Source organism: Vanessa tameamea, chromosome Z (genome assembly GCF_037043105.1).
Source record: "Vanessa tameamea isolate UH-Manoa-2023 chromosome Z, ilVanTame1 primary haplotype, whole genome shotgun sequence".
NCBI classification, from domain to species: Eukaryota; Metazoa; Arthropoda; class Insecta; order Lepidoptera; family Nymphalidae; genus Vanessa; species Vanessa tameamea.
The window spans coordinates 1,282,795-1,301,430 of record NC_087341.1 but is presented as its reverse complement, the minus strand read 5'-3'; the positions used below and the strand labels follow the sequence as shown (position 1 = coordinate 1,301,430).

The window sequence follows — 18,636 nt, the reverse complement described above, 5'->3', positions numbered from 1 at the left end:
GATTATGAAAGATCTTGGTCACTAGAATATTTGCTACGCAGTTGGCTTTGAGTATGGTCACATTTCCCAAATTCGCCTTGGAGTACATCATCATTGTCGAACGCGCTTATCTTGGAAAACATCAGCCCGATTTGTACTTTTTTGCATTTAATATAGTCCATCTATTGATGTAGGCTATGAGGCTATAAACTTTACTGCGACCCTAATGAATAGAGCATTAACCGTGAACATCAACTAATATGCTAAGCTAGATTATGTGTTTTGGAGTATATATTATAACTATATACTTGTATACTGTACACTGAATATAGTGACTGTTTTATAACTAAAATTGGCGATTCAATCTCAAGCTCTTAATAACATTTTTAATACATATAAGAATGTGGTCCATTCGTCTCTTTACGAGATACTTCAAGTTTATATTTTTTAAAGTGATATAAATTTAAAAAAATCGTCGATTTACCCATCTTCCCATGTGTTTTAGCATCTAAATTCTTACCGTGAAGGGATCCTGAAACGAGAAAAAAACATATAAATAAAAAATTTAAGTTTGACAAAGAATATTTAGTCACACGATGGATTTTAAAAAAATAAATATATTGCTCAGGCGTACACATTTTACAATATTGATACATTGAGATATATTATAATATTTTAGCTTTTAAATTAATTTAGCAATTAATTTGATATTTTATAAATATTCAAAAATGTCTTGCATAACGTCACAATATTTAAACGACTTACACGGTTTACAGACGGTCAAATACTAACTCAGCTACAGTAGTTGAGTTAGTATTAAATTTATTCAATGTCAATAATAATTTTGAATAATTAAATTAATATTGTTTTCATTATTTTTGAATACTCACATAATAGAACAGACACATTGAAACATATCACACACAACATAGTTACGTCACTCATATTGTTCTGATTGGTGACTGGAGTGCTGGTTACATATATATTGCGCACAGAGAACCGAAATCACGACTCAACTTCAACGGGGAAATGCTGCTAACATACTACCATACACGGTCATCACTAGCTTTAGTAAAATAGGTTTGACTTTCATACACTGACGGATTCGCCGTGTGAGCAGGTGTTAGATATGCGTATTTTTCTATACTTCTGACTCATTATAAAATGTTGCATACACGATCTATAGATACCACGTTATAGCGTAACAAACGAACTTATTAATTTATAATATTCTTTAGTATTAAATAATCAATGTAAAAAAAAACATGAACATTTTTAAAAAACAAATCAAATCAAACATATTTTATTCAAATAAACTTTACAACAAAGCGTTTTTGAATTGTCAATATTTCAACATTAACACCGTTCCGGAAAGCAGCCTCTAGCTAGAACAAAACGGCAAGAAACTTGCATAGGTACTCTTTTCAAATGAATATATTTAAAATTATAAAAGATATGTTTATCTACGTACTAATCAAACCGATACATTTGAAATTATAACAATACTTTTTTGATGAGCATACCCATTGCCATATGAGGCATTTCATCCGAGTAAGGTATTCAATCTTCTATCCAATTTATAAAGATGGTAAGTAATGGACATAAAAATCTATACTTTCTGCAAATCTTTGTAATTAGTTTAAACATCGATTGAATAAATATCACAATTATATCTTCGTAACGTCACAATAATTTATTTTTCGTAAATAATTGTGTGCCTATATAAAATCAGACAATATCGTACATTATAAACGAGGGGACGTAATTCATCCCGCTAATACTTTTATGTTTGAATAATTTAAAACATAAAAAGCTTTTTTAGTAACCAAAGCTATTTAAAACGACCTACTCGACTCGACGCTTCCAACACAAAAAACGACCAAAGAGACCGGATAGAGAAACGCAAAAAATAATAGGGACATTAGCACTTTACCTTTCCCCTTCGAAATAAAAACAAAACCTCTATGACCATTAAACCCTGAGCATCCCCATAACGTACCGAGCTCTCACTGAATCGCGTACTAAACTGTAAAAAAAATAATTTGACAAAAAGTCAAGACTCATTCCCATGGACAGAACGTTCGGCTACGTTTTAATACACCCATAATCTTCGATCGATGGAAATGAAATATGTAATGCGGCTAATAGGCTCCGACGTAGCTTCCTCAGCGGTCGAACCAATTTCGCCGATGGTAATACCTTTAATAATCCTATCATCGCCGTGCCGCATGTATGCGATGTAATGACCGCTATTGACGCCAATAATGCCAGTAATGCACCTTAATTCAATAAATCTATTTGAGTTCCGGTCGTGATCGTTTTAATTTAAAAAATTAAAGACGTGAATCATGAACAATTTTCTGGTGCAATTTAAAAATGTATCACGATTTGTATATAGGACGAATAACAGTCAGCATGGGAATCGTCGTCTAATCTCGTTAAGAAATTCAATTCGTACTCAAATAAATAAACGAATAGGAGATCCGAACGATTAATCTCAATCATAAAGCCGCGGAACAGTAAATAATTAGTCATCGAATGTCGTTACGAGTAATGCGTGTCGCCCGTGTAAATGATACTTTCGTATGAATATGAGCGTGGTGAATGAGGATTTCTAAAATAAGAGGTAATTTATTATAGAGAGCGTTGCAGGCAGTGACGCAAACACTCGTCGACAGATATTAAGTGTTAGAACACTGCATCAAAACGGAGCGAACTCGATACATTCGGAGATATCGTCTCTTTTGCGTGTGGCGTCCATTCGAAACTAGTTCATACATCAACCCGTTGACAAATAACTTCTCATTATTCTTACTCTCACTCTAGCTCCGTTAATATTAATACTCGATTTTCACTGTTCCATCGATGTGTTACAGATCGATAATCTATATAACGTTTTTGATAGATCGTTCGCGCGTAAAACTGTAAAAAAACACGTCCTCACTTCGATGTTTTAATCTCGCATTAAAGGCTCATAATTACGTCGTGTAGATCGGGTAGATAATTGTTTTTTTCGTGCCACGACTAAACATTGTGAATTTAATTGCGGGCCTGTTAGCGCGCACCCCGAGGACGTGTCGTTAATAGTGCGTTGTCTCTTCATTTTGTTTGAACGTTCACTGACTCTGTTATTTCGGAGCGACTAATAAATTGCGCGATGACAGGAGTCAGCTGCTCAAACGCCTCTGCACTCTTGCGTCCGTGTCTCATTCCTCACGTTCTACTCCTAAATTCTCTTATTTTATCAACGCTACGTTCAATTTTCGTTTCGTTCTCTCGCAATTCTATTTGTTTGCGTTAACGTTATAGTTGCGATCCGGTGATTCTGGTTCGCGAGTTTTCGCCTCACGATTCCTACATTACAGTTCTTCTAAAAAATAAGAACGGCACAAAAGTGAAGTTTATTATTTCAATATATTAATGTCGCCGCTGGCATTTTATATGTCTATCGTATGTTTACAATAAATCGATTTTTATTACTTGTTTTACATTTGAAATATTAATGGTCTTACAATTGATTAGCAGGTGCTCGTTCGGTATAATTTATATTACAGGCGGACGATTATTATGTTCTGTTACGCAAAGTCATGTTTCGCCAGTAGGCCTATCGTAGATCTGTGTGAAACGGCTTCGAAAATAATTCGAGTATTTTATTGAAATTGCTGTAACACCGGAGACAAGAAATGCATTGAATAGTTTATGCGGTTATAAATAAAACGTCGGTCCGGCTAGGATCGAAAGAAGATTTATACGGCTCGAAGTCGGAAAGCGCTTGACAATTGGCTCGGCACAAGTGCTCTTTGATTGACGCTCTCGACTCAGTCGTCTGTCATTGAAGTCGTAAATATTTATGCAATTAGGTCCATCTCAAACACAACTAGTTAATTAGATGCGACATATAATTTATGCAATCCTACTTATACAGCTATAGCAAAGTAAACTTGCTCCGACATGTCAATACGTAATATTCTACACATCCAGTTCAACGACCCGTTAGATTACGATCCCAAATATAATCTTAACACACACAAATATAAATGATATAAGCGTTTATACATCCGACATACAAACCAATAATGAACGCATTCGATTCGATAAAGCTTGAGATAACCAATACGTTTCCTTAAAAAAGGACAAAGAGGTGCGATATAAATCAGAGATATACGTATTTCTTTTTACTATCGTTAATTACAGAAGGGTATATATAAATAAGGGACGCGCCCATTGACGCGGCTCGAGGCGATCGCTGCGGCGCGCCGTGTCGCTACAAGAAAATGCACTTATGTGCCGCTCTGTGAAAAACTGTTTTCGACCGCTGTCGTCGGTTAGTTGCGCCAAGATCTGAGCTTAGAGTCATCGCCTTGGAGGTTACGAATGTAACCGACGTACCTGATTTAATAAATACAGGTCGGAGGAACATTAACTTTTCCGGCATTAGTTGTTTATACGTCGTGACGTCAAACTGACATTTCTTTTACGTTTGTTTTAGTTTTAAGTATTGCTTTAGACGTTGGGCGACATGTGGTCCGCGGTGGTCTGAGTAAAGATGTGACAGACGACGGTTATATCTTTATTTGGTACGAGGATCGACATAAATAAATAAATCGAAAGTCCATTCATAAAGACGTTAGAACGATACCGTTTCACTTTGTTAACAATTTTAATAACTCTATTGATACATCTATTATATTTAAAGTCAATTGTCGATACTATTAATATCGATTGTAAACATTTTAAAGTAATAGGTAATTCATATCACTCTACTCTTAAGTTTGGATCTTATTCCAGCACGTTTCAGAAACCGGTTAGCGGATAAAGAGATAAATTAAAAACACACAAACAAGGTAAATGATAACTTGATTACTTTGCGTGATAGTAGTTTAAACCTGGTTAGGGTTTAAACTACTATTTCTAACCACTGAGCCTACGCGGCTCAAACAGATTAAGTCATTTTTCTACCAATAATAAAAAAAACCATTAAAACACAACTATTGCATAAATAGCTTAAATACGTCGCGTGTGAAATCAATCTTGCAGACATTCGAGATACCGTACAATTATTAAATACAACTTAAATAAAATTAATACAAGAGTCCGCATCTTCCGAATACTACGAAGGACGATCCTCATATATTCGATCAAAAATTCGACCCATAAACCCGTCAGCGGGTGCATAAAAACAAACAGAAGTCAGTTTATTAATACAAATAAATTGTCTGAGCAGGAATGAATATCGATAAATTGAAAAGGTAAAACATATCATCGATTATAAGCAGCTGGCGGGCATTATGCAAAACGGAACAATTCAATGGCGGTAGCGGTTGTAATTGAAAACTATGCCTCGATACCTCGATTCCTCGATACCACGTCCCTTCCGCGCGTTCCGACCCGTTACCCCGTTTTTTCTCGATCTTGTCCCGTAATCGATTTTATCAATCGTTTATATTTTGACAGTCTTATGCATTTGTTATGTAATATGACATTTAAATCTATAATTTACAATCTGTATCAGATATGTTTATTGTATATATATAAAAGTTTTTTACGTCAGAAACGATATATCAATTATTTTTTCATAAATATTGATTGTGAAAATGAAACTAAGAAACTTGTAATCCATAATACTGAAGATATTAATTATTATTATCATAAACCAACAATAACCTCCTACCTGTTTGTTTAAGCTAATTTTCCATACACAATACACGGCTTGAGCCAAAGTTAGAGACTTGGTCGAAACTTGGCAATTTACATAAATCTAAAACTTCCTGACAAAGGCCTTATTAAAATCTCCGAAAGAACTTTAATTTGACTTGGCAGCATCATCGTTAATCTTCGCGGCACAACTTTTAACTTATAATACTAACAATATCTCAAGTTAATATTTCGAAGATAAATCTTGAGATACGTAGAAAGAAAAATCACATGATGATTAAAAATTAAAAAGCGTATTTCTTCAAATCAAACAAATTTTTTTTTTTTTCGTTTTTATTTACTATTCATTTACGCTTAACTTTTATTGTCAGTTAAATATTCTTATTATTTTATGACAGTATACTTCGCTAAATGTGTCTGAATTACTTTTTCATAGTTTTCTAATAATCAACTCTTAAATTTTATGGGTCAATGGCCAATACGTTGATACATAGTTTTTTAAATACCTTTGACCAGTAAATATTTAATCAGGCATCAAAGCAATCCTATTGAACTCGACTGCATTGAAACTCCATCAATGGAGAATTGATTGCGTAATGTGTAGATTGATGGATTGATGAAACTCATCAAAAAATATCTAGATATTTCGCCGTGTACTGACGACGCGATTAAGATAATTTAATTATGTACGTATGACTATTATAATATTTTTTGAGAATAGATGTTCCAATTAATTTTGTACGTTAAATAAAGAGGAAAAATTATAATAAAAGTAATTGTCCCAAAACTGGGCTAACGTCTCCTCTCCTTTCCACAAACACAAGTTAAGCACTTAAAAAAATCAGAAAACGTAGCTCAGATATGAACTCGTAATCTTCGATTGTGTTCTAACATCTGAGCCATGCCCGCTCCGTTACCGGCACATATGTATATTTATTTTTGAATTTATTATAAAAACGTAAAAGTAACTTCGTTTGCAATTAATGCAAATTAACCACGTATCGAAATAGATGAGACAATTGTTCGCCTGTTTACCCCATCTGTAGTTAATTTTATGTAATCAATTGATTGTCGCACTTAACCCGTCCCACAGTGGTTGAACGTAAATCTTTCTAAAGGGGCGTGTTCAAGACTAGATAAAACCGCTGCGGTGTTTAATAAGGACGCGTTTTGTTTTGAGAAAAGGAAATAGCTATATGTTTTTTTGTTATATTGTTTACGAAAATATTTAAAATATTTGAACACATATAACATAAATACTCGTCTATTTAACCGCGAATCGCACTAAAGTTTATTAAATTATAAAAAAAAATGTTTTTTCTAAAGCTTATGACACATAATTCATTTCGACGCTGCATGATATAAGTTTCTGAGTTATATGGTGAAAACAGCTAAAGCTGATAGCAGGAAATAAATATATGTATATTCATTTAATAACAATCAAATTTTATTATTACAAATGTTAATATTTTTATTTGCCACACAAACAGCGTTTCCGTCGCGGTAATAATTACTTTTGTGTACATAACATAATCTTTTATTGGACGGACGGTCCGTTTCGCAAATAAAAGTCCGATTCGAGTTTTCGTGATAGCGGTTATCTTTCATCTCGCTTGTCTTTGCATTTGCTTAAACAAATAGAGGCCTCGTCGGGTAGGCAGGTCCTAATTAAAAACTATATTCAGCCGTCGTATATTACACAGATGGTGGCCTCGAGCCCTTACTCACTCAGCCCGGCCACCTCCCAGTCGTTTAAGTGTTTATAGCTTCACTGTGCTACAGTTCCTTAGAAGCATTTTACGCGACCGCATAATGAATCAACCGCCTTTTTTATTTTCATAGATTGCCATCCGAATTCGTTATAATTAATATGTAAAACGCGTTACAAAAAAAAATACGCTATGTTTATTCATCATAGAAGCTAAACTTTCTCCGCTCCGAACTCAATATAACACAAGTCATTAAAACACTCGACGTACTAACGAGATAACAGGCCCGTGATATTTCATTCATAATCAGAAGCCAATTAAAGAACAAATTACAAATAGAATCAAACAACACAAAAATAATAACAAACAATATCGAATTGAATGTCCGATCGGTGGGTAATTAGAAACAATTGGAGATGCTGAAATATTGATGGGAGATGGCATCCGAGTCTTGTTTATACTGCCCGTCCCACCTCGTACTAAAAATGCGATCATATCTTTTATAATATAATGGGTTGCCGTGGCGGCACCTCCGCCGATAATTGTATAGAATATTGACGATGCGCCCTGTCTTTGCCCGACAAATTATGAACAATATTTAATTTAGTCAATTTGATTATAAATAGTTCGATGTCTCCTTATTATTATTAATAACACCTATTATAAAACTAAAATAGACTACAAATCAAATTAATATCGCGAGGTGAATTTTGATAATTTAATAAAAGGATTAAGTTAGGACAATTGATTTGTATCAAACTGTATTATAGTGTAGTTGTACGAAGGACGATAAGTATATTTTTTTTTTCTGTACAAACAAACACATCGATAACAATTTAATTATTAGTATGCATAGATGTAAGGATAAAACTCATATTGAATCGGGCCGTGGTGCCCGCCCGGCTTGATAAAGCTTAAATCAACACTCGAAGGAATTACAGCCGAGACACACTTCATCACGGATGCGACTAGTGATTAACTATCGCCGCCCTCTGGATCCGCTCCACGGGACCAGCTCGACACACCCAGCCATTCTCCGATTGTAACGACACGAAATGTTGGAACCCCGATTTAATTACGCCGTGCGAATTTTCGATTCATGTTTATCAACGTTATTTTATTCGAGAGATTTTACATTTTTTAAGTACGTTTGAAAATTAAACAAATTTGTTCTGTATTCGCCCATTATAATAATTAAATACTTTATTCGATCACTTTTGATAATTATTCATTAAGAGTATGATACAGACCGTAACTTCGTATAAAATCAACATGGCGGTCAATTGCTATAGTTATATTTTTAAATTTATATTTCGCTACAGGCCAAGTGGGATTGATGGTAAGTTTTAATGTTTATATTCGCCAACTAAACAACCACCAACTTAGCTCCTAAGACGTCCGTTATGCCTGTACACTGGCTCACTCACCTTCAAAACGGAACACAACAGAGCTAATCATTGCTGCTTGACGGTAGAATATACGCTGAGTGGCTACAATTTAGAACGGCTTGAACAACCAACCACAAAATTTATACCACCATCGAAAGTACCTTCTACCTAACCTAATTTATTTTATTCTTTCATTCAAACAATATAGTAAAGGCAATGAACAATGTTAATTAAGTACTTATTTCCGTAAATACAAAAGAAAAAATTTAAGACAAATTTTGTCTCAATATTGAAGGTTTTTTTTTTTATATATATAAACAATACTCTTTGCTAGAACTCAAAGCGGCATCATCAAGTAAATATGGTGTATTTGTACTATAATGATATTATTTTCATAGTGATTTAATATGACCGAATAATACTGAGTTTGGAGAATCGAACGTACGACTTATGTTATAATATGTGCAAAAGAGAGACGTCTGAAGAGTCTGAGCAATTGTCTAGTTCATTAAGAGTATCGGTTCAATTACTGACACAATCGACATGATGTCTTGGGTCAATTATTTGATAGACAGAGACCAACACTTGACACATATGAATATTTAGCGTTTTCAAATCAAACTGTCCAAATTTAGTATTTTTTTTTTATGATATCGGTAGGCGGACGACCGAATGGGCATCCTGGTGATAAGTGGACACCAGCGCTAAATATTAACCATCCCTAACGTCACAATGCGCCACCAACCTTGGGAATTAAGATGTTATGTCCCTTGTGCCTGTACTTACATTGGCTCACTCACCCTTCAAACCGGAACCCAACAATACTGAGTACTGCTGTTTGCTGGTAGAATATCTGATGAGTGAGTGGTACCTACACAGACGAGCTCGTACAAAGCCCTACCACCAAGAGAAAGTCCGTATTCCTAACATATAATAGTTAAAAAAAGTAACAGCCTGTTAATGTATCTTCTTTTGACGAGAAGGTTTGGGGCTTATTCCACCACGCTATCCCGATGCGGCTTGATGGCTACACATATATACAATTTTCATCCTACACACGGCTTCCCCACGATGTTTTCCTTCACCACCGAGATAAATTAAAATACAAATTAAACGAATAATGATGATGAAAATGTAAGCTCGGATTTGAACCTGCGATCTTCGGTTAAGGACGACGGTATTCTAGCCTTGGTCGTCTCGATATTAACGAAATATTATATAAAAATAAGAAATAAAACATGTACAATAAAAATTAGACATTGTTTTCAACTCGTCCTCCGATCGAAAACTTCGATACTGGAACACCTCGGAGATCCGATCCATTGTTACTGATGAATTGACGAGACGACATTTGAATTGATATTTGTCAAGAATTGACAGACGCGTGTCAAATAATATGACACAGAATATAACATATAAAGTAGAAGTACCGTTTAACGGTTGAAATAATTAAACATTAATTCCTAATTTAATTCAATATTTATTTGTAGACGTTCAGTATTCGAATAAGTAATTAATGTGTCAGGTAAGATTATGATTCGTTTTAATTATTTTATTTATTTTTGAATTATTTCAATTTATTATATAAGCAACATTGGTCGTGGTAATGTGTTGCATACATGGCAACACTCTCTTACACAAAACGGTAATAACCAATATATTTGTAGCGCTATTTTTTTTATATAATTTATAACCTATGGGTAATAAATTAGTGGTCTAAGGACATTGGCTCCGTTAGAAAAGATACCATTCTTTGCATCGCCAATGCGCCACCAACTACGATGGTATTCCCCTTGTGCCTGTAGTTATATTGACTCAAGAACCCTTCAAACCGGAACAAAATAATACTAAGTGTTGCTGTTAGGCAGTATAACATCTGATGACTTTGTGATATCTACCCATACAAGTTTACACAAAGTCCTACCATCGCGTTAAATATCTTCGTTTGATTTACAGAAGTATGGACATAATAAATTACTTAGACAGAGAGAAAAATATATTTTCTATCGAAAATGATAAAACTTCGAGGATTCTACATTAAACAGATCCAGATTTTGAAACCGTAATACAATTCGACGAAGACATGCCTATTGGTATTCTGACAAACTTTCGGACAAGACAATTCGTTTTAAAATTTGATTAATTAAAAGTTCCTGCAAAAATAAAGATCTTAAAGCAAGGGTTGCGGATTTCTTTTGTATCTTATAAAGCGAAGTTTTTCACTGAAACAATGCTCCAAATCCGCGGTGAAGTTTCGCGATAACGTACACGCCGCAGGCGCGGAGATCATCAACGATACCTCTTATAAACTTTAATCTTTTCAGTAAATACATGAAGGGGTATAACCCTGAAATACTGGAAAAGTATTTGAAAATAACCGCGATGATTTACTCTTAGAAGATTTGATTTCTTTTCAATGTACAAACGATTTAAAGAGTACGAAGTTTGAAATAGTATCATTGGTTTGAGTTTATTTTTAAATGGTTAAAATTTTATTTTCTTAATTATTGGAATATTGTCTTAAATGGATGATAAAATACATTTCATTATTATGATATTTCATTGAATCGAAATGTATGAATGAATTATCGTTATAAAATGACACATACTGTTAGGAGCTATGTATACCTAGTCTGCAATGTTCTAATATGTTTTTTCATAATGACAGTTTTCGACGGAATACGTGGCCATAGATATAAATAATATTTTTAAATCCGACCGCCTCTCGCGGCTAGCTTACAACATCGGACATCGATTTCATACGCCGTTCGGTCCGACAAATGGTAATTGTTTACTGACAAGACATTGACCGTAGCATCCCTAAGTGTGGAAATTAAATGCAGTGTTGACACTGTCTTGCCTAAAAAACGTAAAGCGGTCCTGTGGCTAAATATTTCCGGTCGGAATATGAGAATGAGGGAACATAGAGTGCGTTTGTTTTTGCGCACAAAAGTGTGCGCTATTATATTTTAGGAGCTGAGGGCTAATTTCTTTTTAGGACATAAGTAGTGGCAGAAATCTTTCAAGAAGATAACAACATCGTTTTGAAGAAATGTGTAACGTCGCCTCCAAGCAGTCTCTTTACTTATACTTATTAAAAGTATTATATATTTGTCTTTAAAAAAACGCAGATGTTATTCTCATAATTGGCGAAATTTATAAATTGAAAAGGTAGGTATATATTGTAATTTATCATAAGATAAACAATTTATAATATAATAATTTCTTAACTGATTTCTTGTATAGTTGAAATATGTTTGATAATTATTATAAAAGGGCACGAGTAGGCGTAGATCATCGAACACAGATAAAATTATTAAAATATAATACTGGCATCTTCGTTATCCTACAATTACACTTTTATTTTAAATTATTAAAAAAGAAGTGTTCCATTAAATATATATTGACTTCCGTATTGAAAATAGCGTACCCAAAAATGACTCTTTTTTTTTTTTATAACCGACACCGTTTAAAATTCGAACATGTTTCGAAATTAATTTCAAAATGTAAGAGAACGTGTTCGTTATAAAATAATATTGGAACTAAAATAGCTACAGCAATCTTCTGAGCCGGAACCTCGAGAGATTATCCGCCGTCGGATGTAACAATGGGTTAACATGGCAAAACAATGGACTGTCTTGTTTGAAAATTATTAAAATTTTATTATGATACTAATATAGTGATTTAATTAACGGCGTACCGAATATTACCTTAAGATAGTTTCGTCGTTTGAACATATAATTATTGTATTTCTTTTATAATATGTTTTGAGTTAAACATTAATACATTATACCATACCAGCATTAGTAAAGAGACTTTTGCGTATTTCGTGATCGTGATTATAATAAGTTACAATAACAAAAAACCAAATTACAAACACAGCTAATAAATAACACACACATGGAAATAACCTTTAATATCAATAATACAACACAAACGAACCTGCTTTATATAACAAATACGTTATGAGCGGAAAAAAAAAAACTAGTGCAACTCAACAAAACAACACAAATGCGTAATTAATTAGTTTTACGTATTAATATGTTGCAATATAACTCGGCATAATATCTTCATCTGATCACGCTAACGAATAGTATAGCCACACATATAATAATGAATATTTCGATTAACGCGGCAACCGTTCTATTAATGCTATATGATAGCAAAAATCTTATCGAAGAGATTACAATCAGAGACTTAGATATCTCAAGCGTATATTTACTCATATAACATACAATATACGAGCCGTTAACACTTATATACGATACACTAAGTACATGTACTTAATGCAGAAACGCTGTCTATAGAGATGTGTATCCACATTTATACACTTGGGAACATTGAGTATCAGAAATGGCATCGAACTTTACTTTAGCTGTCTCTCTTGTTGAAAGGCTGATTCGTATCAGCCTTTCAACAAGAGAGACATAGTTACATAGTTAAATGGATCGCAGTATGGTCGAGCGTAAATCAAAGTAAAATACAATAGTAATGTTCAGCGGTACCTACCGCTTATTAGTACCTAGTAGTTAGTGGGTGGAGCCTACTCACACAAACAGCACTATAAAAAATATATATACCGTAGTTGAGCTAATCAGAAGTTACTCATCTTCTTCTATTCTAGGATGGTAAAGCAGTCGCTACCTTGTTTCACGTGTTTTCGCTAATATCTTATTATATTTAAAAATATATATAATATATATGTGTGTTTTGAAAATCGTATATGCTTACAATAACTGGTATAAAAGCATTAATACTTCCAAGTAATTATGTTGCGAAGTTCGTCAATATTTTTCAAATTCAAATCGTTCCTTTATTATGTACTGAGTGGCTTACCCGCGAAACTTCGCACTTATTCAAAAGATTTTTTTTAGGAATTTCGAAACGTATGACAGGTTTTGTTTTGATTTCATTTAATTGTAAACTGCAAGTCCCTCATACTATACTCTTTCCTTATACAGCCGTAGTACCGTTCTCTAACCGACCAGTAACTATTCTCAGCTCTCTAAAATTAATTCTTTGTTAAATTGTAACAGTAAATTTTAATCAAGAATCCTCTTTATTTTTCTACACATCTACGACTCGAGCTCTTCAAAATGAGACCATAACCGTTTTTTTATGTGCAACTACCGTCCCGTAATCACTGGGACAAAAATTACGCTATTAATATATAAGATTTGTTTGCCAGATGCAAACATCCATATGCTATTAGATACCAATTCAACGATACCGTGTTCCGTGTCCGTGCCGTAATGAGGCCGCCGTACCGCGAATTCGGTACCGCCGTGGGCAAATTCCCGATGCTCGCACCTACCGCTGCAAGCGGCCTTTGCCAATTAGCCTTAAAATAATGTACTTGTTTTATATTTCCACCAGAGTGCGGCGTGTTCATCCCCGTACGCCCGGGGAGGTCATGCCGCTGCCCTCTCGTTTAAACACAGAAGTACCACGAGTACGTAATATAATTACAAAGGGACACGCTTGAACTTCGGTTACCGGTGTGCAACGTTTTGTGTGTAAAATGATCCCCATAATAATCTAGTGGAAGCGCGTTCATTAGTGTGTAGTATTGTCCCGGGTCGCGGCTATTGTTTGCTTAACGATGTCGGGACTTTAATTTACATTGTTATTAACTTATTGTATAAACATCTTAGCTAATTTAAGTGGCTTGTTTATCGAGAAACTTTGATATTCTCGTTATATTATACGATGTTAAATATGATTACGAGTTATCCTACGAAAATAGTCAAACGTTTTTATCGTTCGATAAATTTCCAAAATCATAAAACACTCTTAATGATTATCAAACGGCAAACACGACGCGACGTTGCATACTTTTAATACGCATTAAACGACTCCAGCCTATTTAAACTACAAATAACACAACCGCTCTGAAGATTTAAGTAAGCCTGAATAAATAATCAATTTAGCCCGGCCCGCGTGGCTTCTGATAGATAGCCACAATAGCGAGCGGATGATATATACGGCGTGCCGCGACGATAAATATTCCGAGACAAATGCTTAGAGCGTCTCCGGAGAGTTGCGGTGACACTAAATTTAAAAGCTTCAATTGTACAGAAATAACCGAAACACGGTTAAGATCTTTCGAAAACAAATCGTGTATCGGGCGTTCGACGACAATTGTGATTGACTGCGCAAGTGAACGTCACTAATATAAACAAATTAATAGGGTGCCAGTCTACCCGCGGTGGCGGATATAATTTAGACCGCTTTGACGTACGAGTGCGGCGAATGAGCGACAGCATTCTCTACAGGCTTTAAGAAAAAATAATTATTTGACGAGCTAGCTGTAAATCAGAGCCGCCTTACGCTCAGTTTCGACTTTATAACATACGTATCCTGTCTCGCCGTGGTGTCACGATTATTATGAAGGAAATATAACTCTTGCGTGATAATTTTTATGAATCCGAGTCATATTTTATTATACTAAATAGTTTTATTGTTTTATGAAATCGAATAACGTTTTGTGTTATTTTTATGCAACCGACTTTTAGTCTACATTATCTACGGCCATTAACATGTTACATGTGTTTAGGGGCGCCTTATCAGAACGGGGGCAATTTTAAGAATGAGTGTGCCTATAAATAAAGGAGTCTTTACATTAATTATGAGCTTAATTATGTTTGAATCCCTTTGATTTACAAGCCGCTCATTGCCGCCGCAAACGAATTGTAGTGGCTTAACCGAGTCTCGCGCTGCCTACGCTTCGTGGTTATAATTATTTTTGTCTTGACTGTACCGAACAACGGATATAGACAGAGATGAAAGTGAATTCAGACGTGACGACGCCTGTACCATTTGCAAGGATTAGCTCAGAGCGTTCAAAAAAACACGTGTCGTATAGTGCTCTCAGTAGCTCGCGTACACGTGCACAACATTTTAAATGGCAATATAAATATATTCCATTTTTAAATTACTAATATACCCCATTCGCATTGTAAATTCGAAATGATAGATGTTTCGTAAGAAATTATTTTCTAATTCGTGAAATATTTAGATATATTTCAATAACATGATAATGTTTTACGAATTCCAGACGGTAAAATATATGGGAAACATATCCAAAACGCGGGCTGTTCGCGGATTGCCCGGGGCGGGCGCGTGTACGCCGCAAGTGCCACGTACCAATATGATACACCCTCGTGTACCACATTGCAATATAAAATTCACTTTGAATCTATAATTTTCACTATTTTAGTTTGAAAATAAAAACTAATTCTTTACGATAGAAAAAAATATATTGCACAAAAAAAATTAACAAAATTTCGTTTCCGTGAAAAATATTTCAGAAATTTTGACATGTCATATGATATAGAAATATTTCTATAAAACAAAAAGAAATCCTAATTGTACATTACAGTTCAATTAGTATTTTAACTAAATCGTCCAAGAAAAGTTTAGGACTTTATTTATTATAAGCTACAGCTATTAGTCAGTAGCTTGTTAACCAAAATTTTATCTATTGATGCCAAGCCAAGCCCATTCACCATCTACGAAATAGACCGTTGGTAGCAACACGCCATCGATCATGGAGAGATGGGCGCAATCCTGAATGCGCTAAGGACAATCGAGCGTCCGGCCTAGCTGTGCCAGTATTTAGAAACAATAGCTGCGCACTGCAATTAGTTTATCGGATAGATGCTGGTCGAATGTGTCGTAAATCTACCCTCGCCACCAGGCGCTGTACGGGACGCCGTATGGAACCCGGTCGGTTAATTAATGTGCCGCGGTGAACTGGGGATTCGGTAGTCCCCAGCCGGCTTGCGTAAATTTTGCACCCATCTCCCTGATGTACGATAGCTCGATTCTGCCAAATTAAAACTCGACGCCTAAACACGCTGTCGGAGTATTTCGGGTCGGGTTAATTGGGTATCCTTTACGATTTCTGCCACTTCATGTAAATGTGTGTGTAAAATTGAAATTCAGTACTGTTTACTATATTTTTGAATCTAGTTTTTTTGTAAAAAACATGTAAAGCTTAACATCGGTCTCGTGCCATCGTTTTGGAAATCATCTGACCTAAATCAAAATAAGTATTTCTTAGTAATTATATCGCAGAAATTGTATTTATCAGCTAGATACAGCTCCGTAAACTGTAATATCTATGCACCAACCTCAATATCAAATATGTAAATGAATATCACTGTTACTAACATGACAACGCTGAGCCGCTATTTAAATTATCATAAGATTGTAATCAGTTGAAGTATTCAATGAAGATTCAATAAATATCGCAAAATATCCTGGTTATAAAACGTCATAATATTTAATAAGTAAATATATATTAAAATCTTAAGTCGTACGGAAGTTTATCGCATAATAAGTTTTATGGTCAGTTATTATGACCCAAATTCGAGCTGGGTTGAGGTTAGCATGTATTAGTCGACGGTAGTTTGTCATGCGATCACAAATCGTTTGAGTGACGGCTCGTCCGCCCTCATTATCCCTTTCTTCGTGTATATAAAGCAGCTTGCTTTCATGTTTTGCAATAACAAACCCAGCTTTATATCAATATCTACTTGGTGTAAATTTTCCTTAGCTGTTTCTTTATACAATTGCATATTTAATACTATTTATGCTAATTTTAAATTGAATAAAATTTTCTAGGTATATGTTCATTAAACTAATAATAAATCAATATTGACATCGATTAAATCAACCTTGTGTTATAAACGAATGCGGTAAACGATACTAATAATTTAAAACGCGTTAAGGTTAAAAAAGATGTTTCTAGAATTTTAACGGCCAATGCTAATTTGCACGAAACACAAATCCAAAGTCGACTCGAACTGTATTTATCCCCCATTCCGAAGTGACAAGCAAGCACCGAAGGCCGGAGTTACACCCACATGAAAATCCTTTCGGAAAGAACATAAATCGGACACAACAAGCGTACTCCTTTTTTTATCCTGGAAAAAAATCGTTGGAAATTCAAACATTTAGAACAGGTTTCTTGCCACCTTTAACTGCATAAAATCTTATGGACATTATAAAAATATGAGAACGCTTCGAAAGAATCGTTCAGTTCAAAACTTTGACAGTCATGTTTTCGAACGCATCTAAGCTTGTTCCGAAGCTGTGAGGTTATCAAGATGCACTCTCGTAATTCTCGTGTCAAATCGCGCTAAAAGTACTGACATTTGTTGTTTAGTTACAATTATTACAACGAAATATACTTAACACGTATTCTTAATTTAAATAATAATAATACTATTATAAAATTATTATTAAAACGCTACAAATATATCGTCCAACGAATCATCTCCCAAGTAGAAAAAATGAATAAATCGGAGTCATGACAAAAAAAAAGAAACGAAGGAAATAACGAATAGTCTTCAGAACGGAACCTCAAAACAAATACAAGGGTCGGTGACTATTAAACGGTCATAATAAAAGCAACAATAGCTTCAAATAAATAAGTTTCAATCGGCCACTGCCAACACCTCGACGTTGGCGCCAGAAACTAAATTACGAAGGCAATGAGAACGCTAACCTGTCTATTCTCAAATTTGATTGTAGCTAACATAACACACCCATGAACTCTTTAATAAAACGTCGGTATAAAAACAAAACTCGGCATATATGATTAGGTCGATACACGGGTAAGGTAGAGCCACTAAACAAACAACTATTACAATATTGCATAGTCACCGTGTTGGAAATCACTTATTGTGGCAATGACTTGCACTCACGCGCAAGTGCCTTATGCTACGCGCCTAGATCGTGTCCGAGACCCCCCGTTTAAACGGATACGTAATCTAGTTTCATTGTTTTACAATTTGTTTTATTTTATTCTTATTCTTGTCAATGTTTAAGTGATAGCCACTTTGTTTTATATACAAAAAAAATATATTAATCTGGTGTCAAATGTTTGTTGGTGTCGT

General features: G+C 34.6%; 1 protein-coding gene across 1 annotated transcript in view; it reads right to left on the bottom strand.

Annotated features, from left to right (window-relative positions):
- Nucleotides 1-457: 457 nt before the first annotated feature.
- The window catches only part of LOC135194660 (uncharacterized), a 36,368-nt gene continuing 18,189 nt past the window's right edge, over nt 458-18,636 (bottom strand). The window contains exon 5 of the mRNA XM_064220404.1: nt 458-511. Within this exon, the coding sequence (XP_064076474.1) occupies nt 488-511 (24 nt within the window). The 3' untranslated portion in view covers nt 458-487. The remainder of the gene's footprint in view (nt 512-18,636) is intronic.